At 38.1% G+C, this 23,647-nt stretch overlaps 1 protein-coding gene across 16 annotated transcripts in view; it reads left to right on the top strand.

Annotated features, from left to right (window-relative positions):
* Positions 1-23,647, top strand: part of MAP2K5 (mitogen-activated protein kinase kinase 5) — a 271,419-nt gene that overhangs the window by 122,859 nt on the left and 124,913 nt on the right. For all 16 annotated transcript variants that reach the window (XM_042988550.1, XM_007084542.2, XM_042988549.1 and 13 more), the window contains exon 13: positions 4,320-4,368. In XM_042988550.1, the coding sequence (XP_042844484.1) occupies positions 4,320-4,368 (49 nt within the window). The remainder of the gene's footprint in view (positions 1-4,319; positions 4,369-23,647) is intronic.

Genomic DNA, 23,647 nt, shown 5'->3' with positions numbered 1-23,647 from the left:
CCATCTTGCACGTTTTATTTTTCTTCTCATTTCTGAAGCAGTGACACTGTGTACTGTATTTTGAGTGCTAATGTTGATGGAAGTTGTCCCTGAAAGGATGTGCACTTGACATGTCAAGGAGTGAGTGATTGACAGCAGATATAAGTACTTTTAGTGTCAAGGCTTTGTCAAGTCATTGTTGTGAAACCCAGCCTACTGAATACCAATAATACCCTCTAGATTTTCAATGGACAGATTTCTAGCTCTCCATATACTGCTTTTCATATACTTCTAAAGGAAAACGTGTATTTTGACAAAGTTGGAAGAGTGACATATTCTTTTGAATCACTAACAAGATTTATAATTTTAGCAAGTGTCATACAATCAGTATTTGTTTTACTTTTTTCCTGCCTGATCTGAATATATAATGGTTTGCCTTCCCCTTGTGTGTTTTCTGGTTATTCATTTTTTTGTGGGCTGATTTTTAGTGGTGAACCATCTTTGATGGGAAGGTTTTATAATATGCAACTAACCTTATAAGTTGAAAAGTTTAACCCTATTTCCCAACTCAGAGGTGATTATTTCCATGCCAAATAAGATAGCCTTATCCTACTACTCAAAGAGAAAATTGTTTTTGTTATTGATGTTATTTTAATAAACATTTAAGGAAATATTTTTGTCTTATTTCCTCCTCCTATTGGTTGCCATTTTACTATTTTGGTAGTTTCTTTTTCTTTCTTTTTTTTACTATCTTACTGTCCAGAACATATGTGTTTTATTGTAATGCCACTTTTTCCAAATCCTGGAAGAAATGATTTGCTATAAATATATATTCTGTTCTCTTAAAACAGACAAACTTATCATGGAAATAATCATACCTTGCTAGCAAATCTTTCAGGAGTACATCCCTGTCTAAGAAAACAATGAAAATATGTTAATTTCTGCTCAGCCTTAATTGATGTAGATTTTACCTTCTTCTAGATCTTTAGTATTTAGAAATTGGGTTTCTTCCTGTGCATTTCTGTTTTTAGAATTGCTCATAGTCTTTCTTGATCAACTAAAATCCTTGTGTATTTAGCTCTAGGCTTCTTTTCATCATTTTCAAAAATACATAAATCACTCAGTTACTCCTCATAATGGTAGATTTCCTTGTTCTTATACTCCTGACTCACCTAAAATGTTCTAATATGATGAGTACTTTTAAATTCTTGAGTAAATTTTGAGTGATAGTGGTTCATGCATTGTATCTGATACGTAATTTTGAATAGTCAACCTTGAAATTGTTAAATTCACGCTCATCTGCATACAGGGTCAGTCGGTGTGAATAAAAACATGTGCTTCCCCTTTTACAACAATTTCTATATAAATATTTTTACAAAAGATTAGTGATTAAACTTCCCACATAGAAGGTAGAACTTGTAACCCACATACTTAGGGTCTTAGAAACATTTTTTTTTTCAGAATCTTATTTGACTATTCTTAACACAGGCTGTTCAATCAAAAATCCAATCTAATGTGAATGTTTTTATTTTCTCACTTTATTATCTTGTCCTGCCCTTTCAGTATTTTCTATGTGAGTCTACACTTGCACCTGCCAGACTGGCTTGTGAGGCTGATCATCTTGATATACTTTGTTCTTTCCTACCCTAATATCATTTAAAACATTTTTTTAGAAACTTTTTTTTAAACTATTTTAAACTTACAGAAAAGTTGTAAGATGCTTCCTCCAGATTTCCCAGTTGTCAACAGTTAACTACGTTTGGTTTTAAAAATACGCACAATCGGGGCGCCTGGGTGGCGCAGTCGGTTAAGCGTCCGACTTCAGCCAGGTCACGATCTCGCGGTCTGTGAGTTCGAGCCCCGCGTCAGGCTCTGGGCTGATGGCTCGGAGCCTGGAGCCTGTTTCTGATTCTGTGTCTCCCTCTCTCTCTGCCCCTCCCCCGTTCATGCTCTGTCTCTCTCTGTCCCAAAAATAAATAAAAAACGTTGAAAAAAAAAATTAAAAAAAAAAAAAATACGCACAACCACACACACACACACACACACCCCTTGGTTTGAGAGCGTAATTCATTCTGGAAACATGCTTGTAATCCAAAGCACTTGTATATCAAAGTGAATTTCCCCATAAGAAATAATGTAAACTCAGATGATTTGTTCTACAACCCCAAAATATTCGTATAAGAATGGTTACAAGGGGCACCTGGGTGCCTCACAGTTGGTTAAGTGTCCAGCTCAGAGCCTGGAGCCCACTTTAGATTCTGTGTCTCCCTCTCTCTCTGCCCCACCCCCACTCACTCTCTGTCTCTCTCTCTCTGTAAAAACTAAATAAGCATTAGAAAATTATATTAAAAAGAGAATGATTATAATACTATAATGTAATACAAAATGTTAAAGAAAATACAAAATATAAAGAAAAATAAACAAATTAACCTGCACGTACCTTTGAAAACCTTCGTGGCTGGTATGAGGAAGACAAGAGAGAGGAGGGTTATTGTGCAGGACAACTTTCACTATCACTAATGGAATCACTGCTATCAATTGGCTCAATGGAATCTTTTTCTGCATGGGGGCCATTGTATATGCTCTCACAGATGTTGACTAAGGTACACTGTTAAAAAACTCTTGTCAGATACTGTATTTAGTGTAACTGGCAATAAAACAGCAGAGGAAAGGGTCTATATCTGCAGGCAGCCTGACCTAGAATGAAGCAAAGCATCCCTAAACTTACTCTTGTATGGAAAAGCAAAGGACTGTCCATAGGTGCTTTGAAATGACCAAAAATACACAAGTGCCAGTTGTGGGCACCTTCCAATGTTCTGAAAAATCACTGACTTCTGCCAAACACTGTGGCCTGAGACTGAGCATCTGAGCATGGGAGACGATCACCCACGATCCTGCAGTGGGAGAGAGTGAGAGCCTTTGGCTCAGTCGTGATCATGTGATGTTCGGTGTCAGATACTACTCATATTGCAAGACATCGCTCGTTTATCGAGTTAAAATTTATTAGAAATGTTTGCTTGTCTTGTGGAACATTCATAGGACAAGTTACTCACAATCTAAGGTTTTACTGTATGTATATATATATGTATATGTGTGTGTGTATGTGTGTATATATACATATACATATACATGTGTGTATGTATGTATTTTTTTCCCTGTAACATTTGAGAGTAAGTTGCAGACGTCATGACCCTTTACCCGTAAATACTTAAGGTGTATATTTCTTGAGAATAAGGGTATTCTCTCACATCCTTGCTGTATACTGATCAAAATCAGGAAATTAGCAATGGTACAATACTGTTATATAATCAACAGTCCTGACTTAGATTTTGACAGTTGTCCAGTAATACCCATTATAGAACAAAAGAAAAAAATTTCTCGTCCAGCATCCAGTCTAGGATTATATACTGCATTTAGTTGTCATGTCTCTGGTCTCTGTTAACTGGAGTAGTCTCAGTGTTTCTTTGTTTTCCTGACCTTGATTTTTTGGAAGAGTACATGGCCCCAACACTTTGGTTGTATATTTTTATCCTGGCCTGAACACTTTCTTCTCTTTTCATCACATCAGTTGAATCTGTTTCTTAGGGCCCAGAACTTTAGTAAAGCCTTCCTGAATACTGACAGGAAAAGCAATCCTGATTACTGACAGAGATTGCTTTCATTAGTCAACTTTTTAAAAATATCTTTCCTTGGTCTTAAATGTCATGACTTTTTTTTTTTTTTTTAGTTTATTTATTTTGAGAGACAGAGCAGAGGAGAAGCAGAGAGAGAGAGAGAGAGAGAGAGAGAGGGAGAGAGAGAGGGAAAGAGAGAATCCCAGCAGGCTCCATGCTGTTAGCACGAAGCCTGATGTGGGGCTTGAACCCATGAACCATGAGATCGTGACCTGAGCCGAAACCAAGAGTTGGACGCTTAACCAACTGAGCCACCCAGGCACCCCTTAAATGTCATGACTTTTTAAAAAATTCTGTGTATAAAAGTATAGAAAAAAAAAAAATGAAAATCTTTGTCCCTTTTTCCTGTCCTTTTTTTCCCCCATCCATTCCACCACTGAGAACTTAGTAGATGTACTTCTAGGTCATTTTCCATGCACATACACTTATTTTTTTCATTAATCATGCCTTATCTTCAGAACATTGAAAGCCCATTAGAGAAGAAACCTGTAGCTTATACATTTGGCATCCTCCAAGAACCTGGCACAGAAATGGGAGATGTTCAATAAATGTTTATTGGTTTTTAGAGTTTTAAAGGAAGAGTTATGGTTGATATGATTGTATGTTTAAATATGGAAAGTTCCTGATAAAAATCATCATTGTACTGTTTCTCTTTCTTAAATTTAGGTTGTTAAAGGCCTTACCTATTTGTGGAGTTTAAAGATTTTACATAGAGGTATGTACTGAGCTTACGAGCTCTAACTTAATTTGACATTGAGTGCGGACCACTCCAGGATACCTTCATTTTAAAATACATGATCTGCTATTTAAGCCAGCTGATATATTTGGTAATCAAAAGATGGCTGCTTTCTAAATGTTTTTCTTATCTTCTCCTTCAACTACTCTGATTTAGATTATAAACTTGATATTTTTGTAGATGTTTACCAAACACGTAAAGGTATTTCATAACATAGTATTTGAAAATGACAGGATCTTATTTTTAATCTTAACTCTAGTTAATGCAAAACCTTCACTTTCTGTACAATTGCATCCCTTCCCCTTATTAACATTTTGGATATCATCATACACAGTTCCTTAAGAGATGGCTTCACATACCTTGAAAGGGAAACTTTAAACAAGGAGTTGGTGAATGCATCAGAAATTAGTCTCTGGGTCTATTGACAGAACACTTGAGAAGAATGATCAATTAAATGAATGCTGCAAAAACAAGTTCCCGTTGTGTTTTCCAACATTTCCAAAATGTCTGAATTCATTTGGAGCAAATTATTAAGTGAGAAACAGACTGTAGCAAAGCCACTTCCGGGCCTCATGTTACTAACAGTCCTGTTTAGTTTTACACATCTGCTCAGCCTTGCTTTATGCACATTTGGGGAATGCACCAGCATACACATTACATGTGATTAAAGGGACTTTTTTTTTAAAAAGGTATAAGCTTTGAGAGTGAGTAAACAACTGATGCCTCCAATTGTGCTATCACATCTGTCACTAAGGGTTGTTTTTTGTTGTGGCAGTTTTACTATCCTAGTGATTTCAGATTTCTTCCTAAATCCCTCGTCCCCTCTTGAAGAGGGTGTGTAAATTTTGACAAGCAAAACTTGCAGTTCTTGAAGGTGTTTATGCAGATTAAATGGAATCATGATCCAAATTTTCCCTTAAAGCCAGTCCAGTCTATCTCTAGGGTGTAGTTGGTACAAAATGTAGATAGATGTAGGGAGAGTGAGCTGAGTTGTGTCAGTGTTACTTTTCCTGGGAAGAAATCATCATGTGAACACATCTGGTGGGTGAGAAAAAAGAAATGGAGCATTTTCAGCTCCAAGGTTAAGAGAGAATGGTATTTAACATCACATGACCTGTATTGCTTCTGTTCCCTATACTCATTAACCCATGTGGTTATGGCCATTTTAATAGAAGTTAACACAGTGGTCAGTTCTTGTCATTGTATTGATCTTTATGGACATCTGCTATCCATTTGACAAAGGAAGTAAAGGAAGTCATCAATTCTCCATAGCAAAACCTTCATTAAAAGGACCTTGCCATGGAAATGCAAATGTTACTATTAAAGTGATCCTTAGGATCATCCTACACTGTAGGCATACAGCATACTTCTGGCTTATAGTGAATTCTCCCTAGTCATAACTTTCTCTAGGAGCGTTCATTGTGGCACTAAGAACTATATATAGTGGATAGGGAAATACTGTTTGGTTATTCTGCAGTCATCGTTGGTTTTTCTTCTTTGCAATGATTGGTTTTAATTTCACCCTTTGTTTTGGAAAAATAATTGAATTTTTCTTTGAAAGATTATGCCTGGGATCTAAAAGTGAAGTCTAAGGTGTCTGTCAGATTCCCAGAACAACCATCTGTGATCACTTTGGCAAGTGTGGTTGACCACAGCCTCTCAGAGGCCGGTCGGTTCTTCCCAGCTCCGGATGCAGCTTGAGCAAAGAAAAGCTTCTTTGATCACTTAATGCAAAACCTTCACTTTCTATACAATTGCATCCCTTCCTCTTATTCATGTTTCAGATATCATCAAACCCTGTTCCTTAAGAGATTGCTTCACATACCTAGGTGATCTTGGTGGTTTTCCTGATGGAGGATATAAAGATTTCAAAAAGGAATCCTGAACTTTTCTTTTCAGTCTTTGCTGGCTAGCTCCCTTCCTACGGTGTAACCCACTGTAAAATGCTACTAGTTAAGGGAAGACAATACTGTGAGGGGCTGAGTGGGGGCACTGGTAATAGGCCAAGAAACCCTCCCAAGGGATTTCAGTCGTAAATAAACACCAGGGAGTGAATGTGCATCTGCATCTGTCTAGATGGAAAGACTAATGAATTACAGTGCAGATGAACAGTTATTCCCCAGTAATTATGGGTACTCAGCTAAAGAAATAAGATGCGGTGGTAATATACCTCATTAAATATCTCTATACACTTTGCTTTTGAGTTTCCTAGTTATTCGTGAAAACTTTTACCTTCTGGATTAAAAGCATGTGTTTTTATTGAAGAGTGGACGAAGCCAGGTGTCCCTGAAGACTTTTGTGAAGCATTGTAATGAGAAATTTACTCTAGATTGAGTCGTTAACTTAATATTTTACAGGTTTTGTCCATATTTAATAACTTGGATTCCATAAAAATAAGATTAAAGATGCCTTTTTATTTACCAGAAAGCTATTTAATTTTCTCCCTGATTAAAAAATTATAGCTTTTAGATCAGTTCAATCAGGCAATTAAAGATCAGAGCTTCTAAGTTCAACTAAGGCAATTAAATAGGTAATATACTTGTTTATACACTTTTGCTGTATAAGCTCATTGCTGTACCTTCTTAAAAGCCCATATATTCATTTTTGCTTTCTCTAAATGAATGATGATGGGAATTCTAGCTGAATATGTGTCACATTGTCAAATCAAAGGCGGTGGTCCTTCTGCGGGGGGTGGGGGTGGGTACAGGGACTTTGAGAACAGAATGAAAACAAGAGGGTACCGAGAAACACTCATGAGCCATCTGAGTTTCTTTCTTCTTTGTCTTGATCTAAATACCTGTGTTCACTTCCCATCGTCATTTTCTTCCCCACAAATGCTGCCCCTAGAGCCAGGGTCTTGTACTTGTGAACACAGACTTTAAAAGATTAAGAAATAGAGATTTATTCAGTTACCTAATGAGAAAAAAGGCAAAAAACGATATCTCACATTTAAATAGCTTCCTTGGAATACTGTGGTCCTGGAGTTTTAGCTTAAAAAAATATATAGATATAGATATAGATATAGATATAGATATAGATATAGATATAGATATAGATATAGATACATATATATATATATACACATATATATATACACAGACACACACACACATACATATATATGTGTATACACACACACACACACACACACACACACACTCACATACATGTATAGTATCTTTTGGAATGAGTAAAACCCAGTTAATGACGTCCAGACAAGCTGGTGAACATTAAGAGTCTTCTCTGCAGTGCATAGGCAGTGAGGACTGTAGAAGGGAAGGACACCTGAGCAGCGGCAGTGACAGACCACCCACCCCATGAGGCTTGTTAGTCTGGTACAGGTTAGTTTCTTTGTGTGTATTATGTCAACTGGAAATTTTCTTTAAGAATTGAAGTATAACAGTTTCTGTTCATAATGGATTATCAAGTATTATATTCAATAAAGTTTTATTTATTTTGTTCTTTGAAAGATTTGGTTGAGATATATGTGAAAGTACTTCATAAACTATGAAAGCCTGATAATGAATGCAAGTTTTTATTATATAATAACTATGAATTAATCACTTTAAGTTAGTAAGCATGTACCACTTCCAGATCGAGCCAGGAATAGAGTTTATTATTCTTTGTATTACCAGGTCAAACATTATGAAAATCTTTTCTCTAAGATAGACATGTGATATCACATGAGGACATAATTATTAAAAATGCTTGAAAGTTCCACCAAGATTAACTACTGTGGAAAATTGTCTTTATTAAATAGCACATGTGTGAGTCCCATAAGCATAACGTGTACTGACTGGGTAAAAACAAAGAAAATGAACAGTGAGAAAGTCTGGTAGACCAGATTTGACATTACAGCAAACATTGCAGCTTAACTTCAAAACATACATCGCCACTAATGAGGTGAGAGCCCTGCATATTAATAAAGCTGCAGCTCCAGTCATAGCCATCATTACCCACATCAAACATAAATACAAGATTAACACCTATGCCATTTCTTTGGAAGATGTGAGAATGCCCTGGCAGTAACTGCTCTCTCTTTCCCTGAGGATAAAAAATAGAAACGGAAGGGTAATGAGAATAGAGCTTAGATTAAGAAAATAAAATTGGCAATCAGGCTGGGGCAATCTTATACAGATGGGGAAGTTTATAGAAAGAAAAAAAACCTAGGTTGTTGATGTCCCAAGACATTTTTTGTATATATGAACTATTTTCTCTAGTAGGAGAGCTTTTTAATATTTTTTATATTACTTATATATTTTTTAATTTTTTAATGTTATTCTGAAGGCAAATGCTATGTGAACAGATTTTTATTTGGAGACACTAAGTCTTGTGTTTCCAGCGTGCATGTTAGAAATGTTCTCTTCTACCCCTGTCTTTACTTTTGATAAATCTGGCCTCACACAGGTCTTCCAATTGGTGCTACCTCAGATGCCAAAGTCATGTTGTTAGTTCGTTCATCTAGCAACTATTTATTTAATACCTACTATGCTCCAGGCACTGCTCTAAGTACTTGGAATACATCTATATAAAAAATGAAAGATTTCTATACTTGTGGAACGCATTCTAGCAGGGATGGGGCAGGCTTGGGAAAGAATCCATGAAAAATAAATGTAAGAAAAAATACAGAGTGTTAGAAGGTGGTTACTAACATGGAGAAAAGAAAAAGGAGATCAGGCTTGGGGCAGGCCAAGCGTAGGTTGCAGTGTTGACCAGGTAGGCCTCATAGAGAAGATGAGACAGCAGCAGAGGCTTGAAGGAGGAGAGGAGCTAGTCAAGTAGGTTGATGGAGGAAGTTAGAGCAGAAGACACCGGGTGGGATGTGTCTGGAGTGTTCACAGAACAGCGAGGAAGCCATTGTGTCTGCGGCCGAGGGCAGAAGCAGCCGTTAGGAACAGTTGCATAATCCAGGTGGGTCACAGGGGCTTAGACCAGGGAGACAGTTGTGAAGATGGGTAGAAGTGGTCAGATTCTGGATATATTCTAAGGGTGGAATCGACAGAATTTCCCAACAGATTGCTTGTCGGTGTTAAGAGAAAGAAAGGAGTCAAGAAAGGTTGCTTGAAGTTTCAGTGGTTGTTCGGAGTGCTAAAAAATGTTTCCTGCTACTTTTTTCTAAAAGGGAGCCCTTCATTAAAATTAAAGAAAAAAACTGATAATATAAGTGCTGACAAGAATACAGCAGCAGCTGAAACTCTCCTGCGTTGCCAGTGGAACTACGAAATGGGAAGCGGCTTGGCGCTCTCCTGCAACATGAGCCAGCAGCCCCACTCCTGGTGGCTTTTATTCATGACCCCCCAAACTGGAAACAGTTCAGATGACTTCTAGACGGTGAATGAACAAACAAGCTGTAGTTAATCCGGACAGTGGGATACCAGTCAGTAATTAGAGGGAACAAACTACTGATATATGCAGCAACATGGATGGGTGTCACATACTTTCTGCTGAGTGAAAGAAGCCAGGCTCAATCGGCTGCCTGTTGTGTAGTCCACTTATATGACATTTTGGAAAAGGCAAAACTATGTGGATAGAAAATGCATAGGTGGTTGCCAAGGGGTAGCGCATGGGTTGACTATAAAGCTATGAGGGAATTTGGGGGAGTGTTAGAAATGCTCTATATCTTGATTTCGCTGGTGGTTACACAACTGTAGCATTTGTTAGAACACATAGACCTATATGCCCAGAAAGAGTGAATTTTACCATAGTATCTCAGGCTGTAAAGAAAAAAAAGAGAGAAAGAAGGAAGTCTCTTCTTAGCAGTGTGGTAGAAGCTACTTGAGAAAGAAGTTTCCCCTATGAAAAAGACAAACCTTTCTTTCAAAGGGTCTTGGGGGTTCTGTCATTATTACCATACCTCATCATTCTTGAACAATCCTACCTAGGTATGGTTTAGCAAATCAGTAAGTTGGGCAAAAAAAATCCCTCATGATTTAAAGGACATTTGCAATGTCAGAAAGAGAGAGAGAAATGTAAAAGTTCCTGCTGTCATTGGCCAGCAATTGAGAGCATCCGGAAATTGGACAAAATTTCCTTTCGTTAGTTCAGCCATTTTGTTCCCTTGGATGTTAATAAAGAACTACAGGGTGCAGCACTGACTTGGCCTGACTTGGACAATTTAAAAAGCTTAATTTCTAGGGGCGCCTGGGTGGCTCAGTCGGTTGAGCGTTCGACTTCGGCACAGGTCATGATCTCGCAGTTGGTGGGTTCGAGCCCCGTGTCGGGCTCTGTGCTGACAGCTCGGAGCCTGGAGCCTGCTTCGGATTCTGTGTCTCCCTCTCTCTCTGCCCCTACCCCACCCGTGCTGTTTCTCTCTGTCTCAAAAATAAATAAACATAAAAAAAATGTAAAAAGCTTAATTTCTAGGAAGGAGTAAAAAGCTTTGTTTGAATTTTCAATTCGGTCACACTGATTGACTGCCTCATTGTGTGACCCTATAAAGGCAGGTCTCTCCTCTCTGTGCCTCAGTTTCCTCATATATACGTTGAGGGGATTGCTAGGTGATCACTCAAGTTCCTTCAAGCACTAGGATCTTGGATTCTGCAATCCAGGAAAGACGGAAGTATGACATGCTAGCAAGGTAAGGGAACAAGGCAAATCAGAGAGGTGTATGGGACAAGAAAGAAAAAGATTGGTAATTCCCCAAGAGTAGATTATGCTATGAAAATAACAATAGTAGTAGTGATAGTATATAATAATGAATATTTATTAAGCATTACTCTGTACCAGATACTGCCTGAAGTGCTTGATATGTATAAACTGTTTTGTGTTCCTTCAAAGTGGGGAATTCTAGGAAATATGAAATACTTTAGAAATGAAGATAAGAGACTGAAATGCAAACAAATAATTGAAAATTAACACATGTGGCATAGCTAAGACAATGGTTGCTTTCTAAACCAGACTTGTGTAGTAAAATCAAAAGACGTCTTTAAGGGGAAAGGGTTTTTACACTATAAAGTATACTGAAATAAAGTATTTTCATTAACAAAGAATTATAAAAAGAACATGTTGATACACAACTTGGATGGAAAGCAAGGGCATTTTTTTAAATCTTTTTATTTTGAAATAATCGTAGATCCATAGGAACTTGCCAAAAAAGGTACAAGAAGGTCTCGTGCAAGGGCATTCTTTTTTAAGGAAGGAACGTGGAAGAGAACTGCAGGCTGATAATCCAAGAGTGTAGGCAGGTAAATGCTGTATATATTTGTGAATGCCTATTAAATGAGATCAGTATAAATTTTAAGATTTAAAAAGTGCTACAGTAGTATTTGTATTATGTTCCAAAATTGTTTTATTATGTTTATTAAACAAGAGAAGAGGAATGGATGATAGAAGTAAGACCTTTGAATCCCTCAGGAAATAAATTTTGTTGTCATAGTGGCAGTGTTAAAACAATACCTTAGTGTCTATCAAAAGTTGGGATTTTGGCAAAAACTAATTAGGGAATGATCATTTGCTGGAAAAAGTGATTAGGGAAAGGACTGTTGGAAAGCATTGCCTTCAATAGAAAATGAACCTGGTTAATTTTAAGTAACTTATGAAAAATGTGCACAGAATTTTCGTAACAACCTCTTTAGTAGAGATGTAACTCATTGTGTGCTTACCCATAGGTTATAGTGAGTTTTTAATCTAAGCCATATTTTTGCCATCAGGAGGAGCAGGCACAGTTTTTGTTTTGGTTTTGGTTTTGGTTTTGGTTTTGGTTTTGGTTTTGGTTTTGGTTTTGGTTTTAAGAGTTGGTCAGTGTTTGGGCATCCCAAGTCATTTAGAAAGGAATCGTCCTTCCATTGGTTTTATGTTGCAACATGAGAGAATGAGAGAACTGAGGTGTGGGGGCTCTTGCCCTGAGCTCTGTGACTGTTTCAGTCAAATGTGTCTGGAAGGGGCATTTATGTTAAGCAAGTGCTAGTGATGGAAGCACAGTTGCCGTGGCTCCTGTTTTTCAATCCTGTGAATACTGTCCTTTAAACGTAAATATCAATCACATGCCAGTGCTGTAGTAGATCATAACTCACAAACATTTGTGTTCTTGAAAAAAAAAAAAACAGACTTAGCCCATTAACTGAGGTAAACAAACTAGTTTAACGACTGTGGGTTGTTGGTTTTTCTCCAGCTCTTACTATCCACACGAATGAACGCTTCTAGAAATTCAGCCTCCTTCCCCACGTTGGTCATTCATTCTCCTTGCCTCCAGTAATCGCTGGGGATTTCTGTATTTGTGGTAACGATCTTCAAAAGACAAGAAACCCCATATGGCATTACTTAAAAGTGTTCTTATAAAAGAGTATGTGTCTAGAATATATAAAGAACTCTGAAAACTCAACAGTAAAAAGACATGAAGAGACATTCCACTGCAGAGGATATACAAATGGCAGATAAGCACATGAAAGGATGTTCAGCATCATTAGCCAAATTAAAACCGCAACGAAATATTACTACATACCTACCAAAGTGTAGAAAATTTAAATTGCTGACAGGAATATAAAGTGATATAGCCCAGGGGAAAACAGTTTGGCATGTCTTAAAAATTTAAGCATGCAACTACATACAACCCAGCATTTGCACTCCCGAGTCCTTTTGGGACTCTTTGTCCCAAAGAAATGAAGACTTGGGTTCACACAAAAACCTGTACACAAATGTTGATAGCAGCTTTGTTCACAGTAGCCCAAAACTGGAAACAACACATGTGTCCTGTAGTGAGTGAATAATGAAACAACCTGTGGTACATTTATACTGTATAATATTACTCAGCAATGAGAAGGACTGAGCTGTTGGTATATATAACCTGGATGACTTTCCATAGAATTATGCTGAGTGAAAAAAAGCCAGGCACAAAATATTGCATACTATATGATTCTATTTTCATATTTTTTAAGCGACAAAATTATAGAAATGGAGAGTAGATTAGTGGTTTCCAGGAGCTAATGAGAGGGTTCGGGAGCCAGAGGGAAGTGGGTGTGGCTGTAAAAGGGTGTGGTGTTGGGCACGTTGTCTATCTTGACTCTATCAGTGTCAATACCCTGTTTATGATATTGTAGTGTAGTTTTACAAGATGTTACCATGGACAGAGGGAATACAGGATGTCTCTATTATGTCTTGAACTGCATGTGAGTTTATAATTTTCTCAAAATAAAAAGCTTAATTTAAAAAAAATTGTAGTTGCCTTTTGGGTAGTCTACTTAATCTGAGAGGGCTTAGTTTTTCTTTCTCCTCTACATCTGTGATAGGATTTATCATAGCATAGTCATTCCTTTTAGGACATATCAAAAAAGATGAAGAACCCAGGGAAATCATGCAGGCCACCTTGCCCTCCCATTCTGAAATGAGTATCTTTGGAAGCCTTAGAGGAGAGAGAAGAGATATGTGGCACACAGGGAAGGAAAACAAGTGGGAGAGGGTCGTTATGCCCTGTCACCTCCCCTAAAATCCTTCTCCCTTGCTGGAGGATTGGGGTTTAAAGTAGATTATGTGATCATTGTGTGTTTTGACTCACAGGTTTTTATAGTACCCTAACGTGAGCCCCTCGGTTTTACAGTGAGCCCTGTCCAACCACCCAGCAGGGTACTCTGTATGTGGTTTTGATGAATGTTTGGTTCACCAAGCCCCTCAGCTCTGATCATCACTTTGTCTCCTAGGCAGACCATGAAGTTTAGGTGCTTATCAGAGGGAGAAGGAGAACACCTGTGTCATGGTCCTTTCTTTGGTTAGAGGTTGGAGGCCACAGTTAATTTATGATACTGATTGTGTGCCAGTGCATGTTTATTAGATGAATGAATTGAATCATGTCTTTCTGGGAATAATGTTTTTCTCCTAGAATTTTTTCTAAGAGAAAAAATTATACTACAGTTTTATGGGATTTCATTGAAAGTTATCCTTTGTTGCCCTTTCTATTATTAAAGTAAGAGATTTGTCCTAAGATAGAACATTCTGCCAGAATGTTTAGCAGTTAGAAGACCTCTTCACGTCTGTTCTTTGCTCCAAGACATAGTTTGAAGTGATCAGCACCATGGAAATAAAATCCATTATTTTGCTGTTGGAGTATTAAGTTTCCTCTAGACTGCATGCAACAGTAATTGTTATCATTCATTGAATGCCTTCCATACACTACTGTATTAGATCCTTTGTGTACGTTATTTCATTCAGGCTTCATGATAACCTTGCAAGAAAAGTATCATTGTATCCCTATTTTTAGATGAGGAAACTGAGGCTCCATAAGGGTAAATAATTTAGCCATAAAAAGGGCAATCAGTAGTTGGTGGTCTAACGGAAGAGCTCTAGTTTTAGGGTCAGACCCGGGTTTAAATTCTGCTTCTGCCTCTTCATTCAACTTTGCTACGTGACCTTGGGTCAGTTCCTCAAAGAGGTCATAGCCTTATGTCTGGGACATAACAGCTATTGTATGGTTCAAATAACTGCTTCACGAGGAAAACAGCAAGAGGTTATGTGAGAGAATAGTTAGAAACTTCCCCAAACTTTCCTCCTAATCTACTTTTCTGTAAGAAGTGGAAAAGACTGAAATAAAACCTCTGAAGATCGGTCAGCTCTTCAGTGCCAAAGCTGGAATAATAGGCCAACCTATACATTCAGATGAGGTTGATCTTGTAAATATAGTGCAGTTTGTTAAGGCTTAAGACTTAGGATTGGAGACTCTAATTGTGTGGCCTTGGGCAAGTAATTTCATTAATTTGAGCCTCAATTTACTCATCTATATATTGGGGCTAATGATATTTATCTCATCAGTTATAATGAGAACTAAATGAGTTAATAATGCGTATGACGATAATGCATTTAACTCAGTGCTGGGCATACAGCAAGTGCCAAAGAAGTATTAGCTGTTGGAATTTTTATTTCTTTTGAACAGTTTACCAGAGTTGATCTTATAGACATGCTGCTCCAAATCTGCAATGAAAATGCATCTTACCTTTTATTTATGCATTTAATGTAATTTTCCTTTTTCACTGAGAAGCCTTCATAGTTAGTAGGAGTCTTAACAATTTGTGGTGTCTTAGACTTGGACAAGTAGGTTCTTCCAGGGCTGGGGCAGAATATATGTCCCTTCTGACTCCCAGGAACTTGTTCCTCCACACCTGGTGTTTCCCACACACTGACCTGAATATGTACATATTGCCAGGTAGGAATCTAAAATATATGTTGGGGGGCACCTGGGTGGCTCAGTCAGTTAAGCGTCCAACTTCGGCTCAGGTCATGATCTCAAGGCTCATGGGTTCAAGCCCTGCTTCAGGCTCTGTGCTAACAGCTCAGAGCCTGGCGCCTGCATCACATGTTATGTCTCCCTCTCTCTCTCTGCCCTTCCCCCACTCATGCTCAGCCCCTCTCTCTCTCCCTCTCTCTCTCTCTGTCTCTCAAAAATAAATAAACATTAAAAAAAAATCCACTTTGCTGGAAGGGAGCCTCCTTTACTTACTGTGAAAAGATTGAGGGAAGGCAGAAGCCATTTTGCTGTTGGTATCAGCCTTGTATCAGCTGTTTGTCTTTTGCCTTTCTCGTAAGTGAAGGAGAAAACCAGGTTTGTTGCCTCCTTTCTGAACTGAATCATGAGACTCTAGATGATAACTGTCGTTTTGCGCAGCTAATTATGCTGCTTAATTTTATTTAAGGCTTTACAAGAATATTTGGATGACCTACCCTTTATTACATGATGGAGTGATTAGAATAACTTTTATATTGCATTGTGGTTTTCTCTTATGTGTGTCCCTGTTGTGCACAGATGAATTTGTAATGCAGACTGTCAGCATAGTCTATATCTAATTGTACCTGCTGTTCTCATTCATTAGAATGTAGTCCCCAAGAAATAACGAGGTAAATATATTAGTTGTTGTCTTTTCATGAGACAATGAAACATAATGTAAGAGGCTTTTGCCGCAGCACCCTGCCACAGTGCTAGGAGAGGTTACCAGGAGGGGAGACCTGCTAATGTGTCCTCTGGCTCCTGGTAAACTGAGAGCGGCTTCCTGGCATGCAGGCAAAACCGTGTAATTGCTTTATAGAGGGAAAAGTTTCAGGGAAGTTTATTTCTGCTTTCATTGTCATCCCACCACAGAGCCACATGCCACATTTTAAAACTGAGCTCATGTTCCTTTAAGAATTGTCCCGTGCCTATTTCTAGAAGCGTCCAGTGAGGCTTACCCGGGAAAGCACGGAGCAAATTAAATATTTTAAGCATCAAACAAAATGGAGTCCAAAAGGGAACAGAAGTAGAATACCATCAGCCCTTGATATGAATAGATCACAGCAAGAAGGGAATCCTCAATTTGCGTGACTTTCCTTTTCTGACAAGAGAAAACATGTGGTAGCATCGACAAAGCCAAGGTTTTCTTTGGAGCTAATCTTACCAGGATATCGACGTGTAGATCCCTGTACAAAGCTCCTTGGGTAACTCCAACTGTAGTTTAGTGAAAGCGCTCTTATTTATCTATTTTGAGCAGCCCCTTCGTCACCCAGCCATATCCTGACGGAGGGTAGCCTCCCCCCTCTGACCCCTGATTGTGTTGGGAGCGGGGGCTGGGCTGTGGGCGGTGGGGGCTTTTGTGAAGAGCCGCAGAAAGCCCATGCTCCTGTGGGCTCCGAGCTTTATTAGCAAGCTTCAGCTTGACGCTGTTTGTGTGGATTGTTTAATGGCTAATTGATGCAGCATGAGTCAAGATACAGTTTCTTGCATGAGGCGGTTATGGGTGGCAACATGGGTTGTCTCAACATGATACCAATTTCCACAGTCAGTTTGGTCAATTCAGTGAAAAAAAAAATGAGCCAGTCCAGCCTGAAAATCAAAGCAGTTTCTGGAGGTTATTGAGGCAACTATGGTTGGTTGACCAAATTTTTCATGTTTGAACCAGTTGTTTTCACATTTTGTATACAAAGCCTTAGTCATTTGGGGGGAATAGTCTTAAACACGCAGAAGTGACACCTAAAAATGAGTGTCTTTAAATATTGATAGCCACAATCAGGCCTTCTAGTGCATATCAGTTTTGCCATTTTGTATTTAGCATATGGTCGGTTTAACTAACTATGTGTTTCATATCTAGTTATAAGTAGAGTAGGAAAGTGACCCCGGTGGCCACAAAGCACCTGAGACACTATGGAGAATAAGTCAAATTGTGTTTTAAGGCTGATTTTTTTAAGTTTTATTGGTAGGTAGCCTGTATATCATAAAATGCACCCATTTTAAGTGTATGATTCAGGGGTTTTTAAGAAGTTACAGAATTGTGCAGCTATTCCCATAATCCATTTTAGAACATTTCTATCGCCCCCAAAAAAGTCCTCATGCCTATTTGCAGTCCCTGCTCCCATCCCCAGGGAGCTACTAATCTATTTTCTCACTTTATTGATTTGCCTTTTCTGGACATTTTATATAAACAGAATCATACAGTATAAAATATTTTCTTTCTTTCCTTCCTTTCATTCATTCATTCATTCATTCACTCATTCTTTTTTTTTTTTTAAGTAAACTCTATCCCCAACATGGGGCCTGAAGTCACAACCCTGAGATCAAGAGTGCATGCTCTATTGAATGAGCCAGCCAGACACCTCAATAAAAAATATTTTCTATCTCAGGGCGCCTGGGTGGCTCAGTCAGTTAGGCGTCTGACTCTTGGTTTCAGCTCAGGTCCTGATCTCACAGTTTTGTGAGTTTGAGCCCCATATCAGGTTCTGGGCTGATAGTGAGGAGCCTACTTGGGATTCTCTGTCTCCCTTTCTCTCTGCCCCTCCCCTACTCACACTCTCTGTCTCTCTCAAAATAAATAATAAATAAACTTTAAAAAAAAAAACTCCCAATTAGAAAAGAATCTTTTCTATTTCACTTCTTTCCGTTAATATAATGTTTTTGAGGGGCGTCTGGGTGGGTCAGTCGTTTAAGCGTCCAACTTCAGCTCAGGTCACGATCTCGCGGTCTGTGAGTTTGAGCCCCGCGTCAGGCTCTGGGCTGATGGCTCGGAGCCTGGAGCCTGCTTCCGATTCTGTGTCTCACTCTCTCTCTGCCCCTCCCCCGTTCATGCTCTGTCTCTCTCTGTCTCAAAAATAAATAAACGTTAAAAAAATTTTTTTTTCAATAAATAATGTTTTTGAGGTTCACCATGTTGTACAGTGTGTCGCCCGTTCCTTTGTAATAATCCATTTTCTGGATAGATCACATTTTATTCATCCATTTGCTAATAGACATTTGGTTTGTGTCTAAGTTTGGGGCTGTTATGATAATGCTTCTATTCATAAATCTTCTATTCATATTCCATTCATAGTCTATTTGATTCTGTTTTCATATCTCTTGAGTAGATATGGGGGGGGTGGTTAGTATTTTTCTTTAAATATTTGTAATCACAGTGAATCAGGTTATCTGGTACATACCAGTTTTGAGAAGATGTAACCATTTTACTCTTGATCAGTATAGTTAACTGATGTCTCATATTTTGTTAAATATGGAGTAGGAAAGTGACCACAAGGGTTATATGGTAAGTTTGTGTTTAATTTTTAAACACTTTAAGGCTGATTTTTATTCAATTATAGGCTCCTGTAGAAAACTGTCTACTGCTATCTTCTGCATAACATGAGACCCTGTTTGTAAATTCTTTGATTCTTCTCACTCCTTGATCTCTTTCTAGTAATCTGCTAAGCACTTCAAATTATGAAATAGAACTGCATCATAACTGGCTATTATTTATGTGGGATGTCCCTGCTGCAGCTCAGATATTCAGTACATCATCAATAACTAGCCCAGCTTACTGTGAAATCTCACTGAAGGAGTGGGCATATATTGTGACAAGAGACACGTGTTGTGATTGTTAACTCTTCTGTGATCTCCCCTGAACAGCACTGGCCATCCTGGTGGAGCCTGTCTTCAGGTAGAGCTTGTATAATGAGAGTGAACTTTATTTAGCACTGCATCTGGTTCAGTGTATTAGATAATCCACTTCCTGACTTTCTAGGGTGAGAGTCATTGTCACTACCAACTCTACAAGTGGTATACAAAGTGCATTCAAGTTTACAAAATGTTTCTCCCATTCTTTTCATTTATTTGGCAATTTGTTGAGCTCCAGCTCTGCGATGGGCACTGCTAAGCCCATGGTCTCACTCAGTTTTCATAACAACCTTGTCAGTGTAGGCAGATCATATATCACCCATGATCTTGTATATCATACTCACATGAGCGAATGTATGTGCACGTGCGCACACACACTTTCCATGTCATCTTGTCTGAGAGGGTCTGACCAATAGAAATCTATTCTGATTCCCATAAAAGTCTATCTGCATAAAATGACTAAATTTTTTTCTAAAATGAAAGAAGATAAGAAATAACCTGATTTTTAAAATGAGTCACTTTGCGTTGTACCTTTTTTTTTAAGTTGATTTATTTTTAGAGAGGGAGAGAGCGAGCGAGTAGGGGAGGGGCAGAAAGAAAAGGAGAGAGAGAATCCCAAGCAGTCTCCTTGCTGACAGCATGGAACCCGACATGGGGATTGAATCCACAAACTGCGAGATCGTGACCTGAGCTGAAACCAAGAGTTAGAAACTCAACTGACTGAGCTACCCAGGCGCCCCTGCATTGTACCTTTATCTCAATTTCTCCAACACAATGTTGAACTCTTGGCCAAGATAAAATCAGACTGCTGCAAGTTAGGGAACGTACTTTATATGTAAAGCAAAGAGAATTAGAGTTAATTTGGTTTTTCACCAAAGCCTTTTGTTTTACAATAGATGAAGCTTATTTCTCTTTTTTTTTTAATGTTTATTTATTTATTTGTGAGAGAGAGAGAGAGTGTGGAAGCAGGGGAGGGGCAGAGAGAGAGGGAGAGAAGAATCCCAGATGCTCTATTGGAGAATCTGACAGCACAGAGCCTGACGTAGGGCTCAAACCCATGAACCCTGAGATCATGACCTGAGACGAAATTAAGAGTTGGACACTTAACCAACTGAGCCACGCAGGCGCCCTGAAGCTTATTTCTTTTTAGTGGTATGAAAAGGACCTGTAATTTTACACACTTCATTTGTATTTTCTTTGAGAAAATGTCTCAGTTAAAATCAATGCTCTACTATTCATTTAAGCTCCCTTGCCTTCAATAAAACTAATTGATAAACCCTAATAATTAATGGCCTGATTAAACCAAAATGACTTACATCTGCCCTGATGATTGCCATTTATAATCACTCACTTTAATGACTTGTCTTTTCTGTGCTTTGCTTACAGAAGAAAGGCTATGGTGTTTTTAAGTGAGCTGAATAAAAAACTGTATGCTTTCAATTGCTGTTTGTTTCTTATAACTTGAGACTACATTAAAATATGCATAGAGGGGCACTTGTATGACTTAGTCGGTTAAGCGTCTGACTTCAGCTCGGGTCATGATCTCACGGTTCATGAGTTCAAGCCTGTGCTGGGCTCTGTGCTGATGGCTAGCTAGAACCTGGAGACTGCTTTGGATTCTGTGTCTCCCTCTCTCTGCCCCTCCCCTGCTCATGCTCTGTTTCTCTCTCTCAAAAATAAACATTACAAAATGTTTAATAAGCATAGATATAACTACTTACTTAAAAGAAGCTCTCTGCCTAATCTGTCATGTTTATGGCTTGGAATGAGGTTGAAAACATCACTTCAGTATTCCAGGAGCTGTTTTTGAGAGTTGCTGAATTCATAATGTTTTAAGTGTTAAGTTGGAAGTAATATGTTCAGTGGCTGTATACTAGGATTGTTGATACCTCAGATACAAGGTGGAATATCTTATTCGGCTGAAGTGAAACTTAAATTGAAGGAGCGATCCTCATTCCAACATTTAAAAGAGATTACATTTGTTTCGAATTCTGCCACATGAATTAAGATTCAGCCTAACTAAATAAAGCCCTAATATTATACCCTCCTTATTTCAAAAACAGCTTTGAGGGGCAGCCGGCTGGGTCAGTCAGAAGAGCATGTGACTCTTGATCTTGGGTGGCTCAGTCAGTTGAGTGTCCAACACTCGATTTTTGGCTCAGATCATGATCCCATGGTTACGGGATCAAGCCCTCTGTTGGGCTGTGTGCTGAGCATGGAGCTTGCTTAAGATTCTCTCTCCCACTGCCCTCTCCCCCACTCACACACTCTCTCTGTCTCAAACAAACAAACAAACAAACAAAAAATTAAGACAACTTACAACATCAGGTCAAAACAATGAACAAAAGATGAAAAGACAAGAATTTTTAAATAAAGAGATGTTCCCACTTCTGCCCAGGAAGGAATCACTGCTATGGGACTTAACTGTCCACCAAAAACAACTAGGAAACTGGACAAAATTTATTAAACATCTGTTTTCAGACATTAGATAACAAGCACTGCAGGACTGTGATCCCTGAGAAGAGGTGAACAGATGAAGTGAGCTCTATAATCCCCCAAGCTTTCTGCTTGAGGCAGTTTCTGGAGTGGAGCTTAGGGAGAGGGCACCTAGACAGAGCCCAAAGGTCTGAAGAGCTGAAGAGGCCGAGTTTGGAGGTCAAGAAAGCAAAATGGCTAGAATTTACAGGGCAGAGCCCTACAGAGGCAGGAATTATGCAGAAAAAGAACTCAAGAAATTGTATTAGGGTCTCCTCAAGTTGTTAGCCAAATATTCTGTGCATTTGTAGGGTGAAGTGTTACAAAGCTAGACAAAGTACTGTCTTGGAAAGAATATTTCTGGGGAACTATAAGCTAAACAATTCCCAAAGCTTATACAAGGTTCGGAATTTTTAAAATCTGAATCAGCTAGAGTGGGGAGACATTGTTGAATCCATTGGAGCATTCCAGAGAGACTTTTGAGAAGGGTCATGCTTTCATAGTGGGGCTAAACTAACCCTACAGTAGGGGTTACTCTAGGCTCTCCATGAATAAAGAGTCTAAAATAAGCTTCAACATGATCTGGCTATCTGCAAATAAGATAACTACCTGCTGTTATCAAGTCCAACACTCTTTAAAGGACTAAAACAAAATTCAGATCTTAATAAGATTCGCAACATCTGGCATCTGAATAAGAATTAGTAGGTAAACAAAGAATTTTTCTGATAATGGATGAAAGATCATAACCAGGAGGGAAAAAAATTAATGTAAACAGCACCCCTCACCCCCACACTCTTAGATAATGGACTGAGCAGACAAGGACTTTAGAACAGTTACTATAAATGTTATAAGTATTTTCAAGGATCTCAAGGGAAACATGAGCATTATGAGGAGAGAAATGGAAGTCTTAAAGAATCAAATGGAGCATCTAGAGATGAAAAATAAATATCTAAAATAGAAATTTCACTTGATGGACTTAACAGTGGATTAGACACACAGAAAAAAGCGATCAGTGATCTTGATGTTAGAAATACAGAAATTATCCAAAATTACTAAAAACAAAAAAACAAAAGAGCAAAAAAGACCAAAAAAAAAAAAAAAAAAAAACAAACCAAAATTAGCACAGGCTCAGTGAGCTTTGTGACAGTATCAGGAAATCTAGGATATATGTGTAACGGAGTCTCAAGTCTCAGAAGGAAAGGAGAGAAAAAAAGGAACAACAAATAACTTGAAAAAATAGACTCCAGATTTTGTAAATTTGATGAAACCCATAAACCCATAGATCTAAGAAGTTCAACAAACCCTAACCAGGATAAACACAAAACCATACCAAAATGCAACAAAATAAAAAATTTAAAAACCAGTGATTTAAAAAATCTTTAAAATAATTCAGAGAAAACAAGTAGAACAAAAATAAAATAAAATAAGAATGACAGCAGACTTCTTGTCTGAAGCTATGCAAACCAGAAGATAATGGAAGGACACCCTGAAAATGTTTAGGGATGGGAACCCTATCAATCCAGAGTTCTGTTTACTAAACATACATTTCAAAATGAACAAATAAGACTTCTCTAGGCAAAAAAGAAGAGAAAATTTTTTATTTATTGCCAGTAGACCAACATTATAAAAAAATGTTGAAGTTATTGAGGCAGAACAAAAATGGTATCAAATGCATGATTAGGCCTACACAAAGTAATAAATAGCATTAGAAATGGTAAACATGTAGATATTATAAAAGACTTTTTTATCAATTTTAAATGTCTTTAAAAGATTAAAGCAAAAATAAAGAGTATATTGTGGAACTTATAACATGTAGAAAAAAGATATGTAACAGTACACAAAGGATGGAAGGAAAAAATGAAAGTATTGTTGTAAGTTCTTACATTACAAATGAAATATCCAAATATTACTTGAAAGTATACTGTGAGAAGTTAAACATTCTGCAAATTCTAGAGCAGCTGTAAAAAAAAAAAA

This window comes from Panthera tigris, chromosome B3 (genome assembly GCF_018350195.1).
Source record: "Panthera tigris isolate Pti1 chromosome B3, P.tigris_Pti1_mat1.1, whole genome shotgun sequence".
In the NCBI taxonomy this organism is placed as follows: domain Eukaryota; kingdom Metazoa; phylum Chordata; class Mammalia; order Carnivora; family Felidae; genus Panthera; species Panthera tigris.
The sequence above is the reverse complement of the archived record's forward strand: the minus strand, read 5'-3'. Positions and strand labels throughout refer to the sequence as shown.